Genomic DNA, 3,090 nt, shown 5'->3' with positions numbered 1-3,090 from the left:
ATATATATATATTTTTTTTTTTTTACTTTTTTGACAAACCTACCCAAAGTTATCTCAATTTTCATATAAAACTATCAGTACTGGGTAGGTTCTTTTCTTTTTCTTTACACATTTTTCAAATTGCTGGATTTTTCGTACTTGGAGACTGATGAATAATTATTGTAAAAATTTATAATTACTAAATATGTATATATACTGTTCTATAATATGAAATATCACATTTTTACTAATTTCTTACACAGATGAAACACACTTATTAAAAGAATTATAAAGATATGATACAAACTTTATCTTTATGTTTAAAATAATTAATAAGTTCAAAATCAGAATATTATCTTTCATGTCTTGAAATACAGAACTCAAAAATTAGAATGTCAAATAAACATACTCATCAATATCTTGTTGTAATTTCTTCCCATCAAGGATTCCTTTTAGTTTAGCAAAGAACAGTAGATGTTCCTTTACAGTAAGCCTAAAAATATATAGTAATATTCTTTAGTAATACAAATTTACACTTTTTTTGGAAAGATATACATCAGAAATTTGACATAGTTCTATGCATTATATTGTACCAGGTTCAAGTTAAATTTAGTAGATATATCTATATTTTTATTGAAAGAAGCAGAAATATAAACCACATTTGTTGAAAAAAATGTTACAAACTAAGGTAAGTATAATAAAAGGCTTTGAATGATACATATAATACAGATAAATAAATCTCCATTTAAAAAAAGTAAGAACTATTTGTATAAAAAATAGAAAAACAGACTGACAAGGAAAGTTTAAAGAAACTGAACAAATCAATGTAGGCCTAACAGACTATCCTTTAAACAAATAAATTTCAATAGGTTTAAGATTTAAACAATCAGGTTTTAAAACTTACATTCAAAACTACAATATTAATTTGGATAATTTTAAGTAATGTGAATTGTACATACTAGTTTTGGTGAATTCATAATATTTATAAACAAAACATTAATTAAAGATGTTTAACTAGATGCTAGTTAAATATTTTACCTGCTGTTTTTGGGGTGAAATAATAAATATTACAGGTGATTTATGGATTTATGTTTTTCAAGTATTTCTAATAAAGCTATTAATATTCATTAGTTTTAGTTAAACATCAAAAGTAACAAACTGACTTAAATTGTGAATAGTGTTGATATAGAATTTAGACTAAATTCTTGTACTAATTGATTCAATGACAACAGTCTATTAAGATTTTACATATTTTGCTAATAATAGATTTAATTACCTTGCAAACAAAATATTGTATTGTGGACAGTAACCAAGTAGTTTTTGAACTCCTGAAAATTCATCTGGTAAAATTTTCCCATATACAAATGCTGCTCCTGAAGTTGGTTGCTGCTGACCAGTGAGTACATTTCTGTAACAAAGTACTAGCATTATACAACTTGATTAAAAGCGGGAGCAAACTGAGATCTTCTACATTTGCACTCCCATTCTTCAATTCTGCACTGAAGTGATGAAGCAGCAACTGAACTCTGATCTACTATTCTCTTCATTAAATCATTATAATGATTACATAAAGTTTAATCAAATGGATTGTCGAAACTAGAAAATAATATCTTTATTTAAGAAACTGGAAGCTCCTAAAACCACAAAAAAAGGTTTTTCATAAAAAAAATTAAATTTCAATCCTAAAAATTATAGTCGTTTCTTGTTTTGTTTGAAAGTTGTTCATAAATAGTGAAGGGTAAAATGCTGGTTTTATGTTGAAATTTTTGAAACATTAAACCTAAATAAGTGTTTGTTTAAATCAACTTATTTCAAATCCTGAAATTGAACCAATTGAAAAATTAAGAGTAAAAATGTGAAAGTTATACCTAAATTAATAAAAACAATAAGTTGTTGTAAAATGTTAAACACACAGAACTTAAAATATAAAAATTAAGGCTATACAATTCCCTTTGTAAACATATACTTCAGTAACTGTGAAAAACACTGAATGCCTGATTATGTTTACTGATTTCTTATTAGTTTTTGCATGATAAAGAAACTACTTAAATTAATGTGATCTACTTTAAAAATAAAAAAATAAAGCTCATTAATGTTTATTTAGACATCACTTGTTCTCAGTGTATAAAGAATGAGATACTAGAGCATGTTTCTCTTGCCTAATGGCTCAATTGTGTCACAGTTCAATTTAAAAGACAACATAAAAGTTAAGAAAGTGGCACAAATGACAGGACAAACTGGTTGTGTGTGATTTGCTGTTTGACCTTAAAATATCAATTTTTTACATGGCTGAAAATTATACAGAACCTAAAATATTACAGTATAACTTACAGATGTAATAAATTATCTTTCCTTTTATTTAAGTTTAACTTAATTCTCTAACTATCTCAACTATTGACTACAGACATGAGAGAAGTCAGTTCAATTAAACAAACAAATAAAAAAATATACAGAACTGGCATAGTGGTATTCCTCACTAATTACACTCTTTACACTAAATAAAAAATAAATATGATCTCATAGACATTTTACTTAAACAATAGTTAAACTTAAACATCATCATCTACCATTTTAAATCAAATTACATATATATTCATAACTAACAATGATTCAAGCAAAGCTAAATTTAAATGCTTTAAAACATTTAAACACTTTAACTTTAAATAAACTGTTATATAAAAGTAACTTAAATTAATTACAATTGTTTAATGTATTAGAAAAACACTTACATGGTGGTTGTCTTCCCAGCACCATTCTGTCCCAGTAGAGTTGTGATGTGACCTTCATAAAGTTCAAGGGTCAGTCCTGCTACTGCCGTATGTTGAAAAGATCGCCCAGCATTGTAAACTACATGCAGATTGTGAAGTGATATTCCAACTTGACCAGTTGTTCCAGTGGCCATTTCACAATTGTCCAAATTCTTTATTTCTTGAACTATAGAAATAAGTAAAACAAATATAGAGCTTATTAAATGCAGCTCATCACATACACAAAAGACAGTAACAGAGACAACAGTTTTAGGTAATATGCATGTAGTATCTATGCTATTATTTTGCTTGTTTGTATGTACGACCATTACACTTTCTGACCGAGAACCTGCTGCATAAGCAT

General features: G+C 26.6%; 1 protein-coding gene across 1 annotated transcript in view; it reads right to left on the bottom strand.

Moving 5' to 3' along the window:
- The window catches only part of LOC106457888 (ATP-binding cassette sub-family A member 1-like), a 42,272-nt gene that overhangs the window by 29,640 nt on the left and 9,542 nt on the right, over positions 1–3,090 (bottom strand). The window contains exons 10-12 of the mRNA XM_013917338.2: positions 2,709–2,913; positions 1,256–1,387; positions 389–472 (exon numbers count right to left, since the gene is read on the bottom strand). Of these exons, the coding sequence (XP_013772792.1) occupies positions 389–472; positions 1,256–1,387; positions 2,709–2,913 (421 nt within the window). The remainder of the gene's footprint in view (positions 1–388; positions 473–1,255; positions 1,388–2,708; positions 2,914–3,090) is intronic.

The sequence above is a fragment of the Limulus polyphemus genome, unplaced genomic scaffold (genome assembly GCF_000517525.1).
Source record: "Limulus polyphemus unplaced genomic scaffold, Limulus_polyphemus-2.1.2 Scaffold386, whole genome shotgun sequence".
Classification (NCBI taxonomy): Eukaryota; Metazoa; Arthropoda; class Merostomata; order Xiphosura; family Limulidae; genus Limulus; species Limulus polyphemus.
The sequence above is the reverse complement of the archived record's forward strand: the minus strand, read 5'-3'. Positions and strand labels throughout refer to the sequence as shown.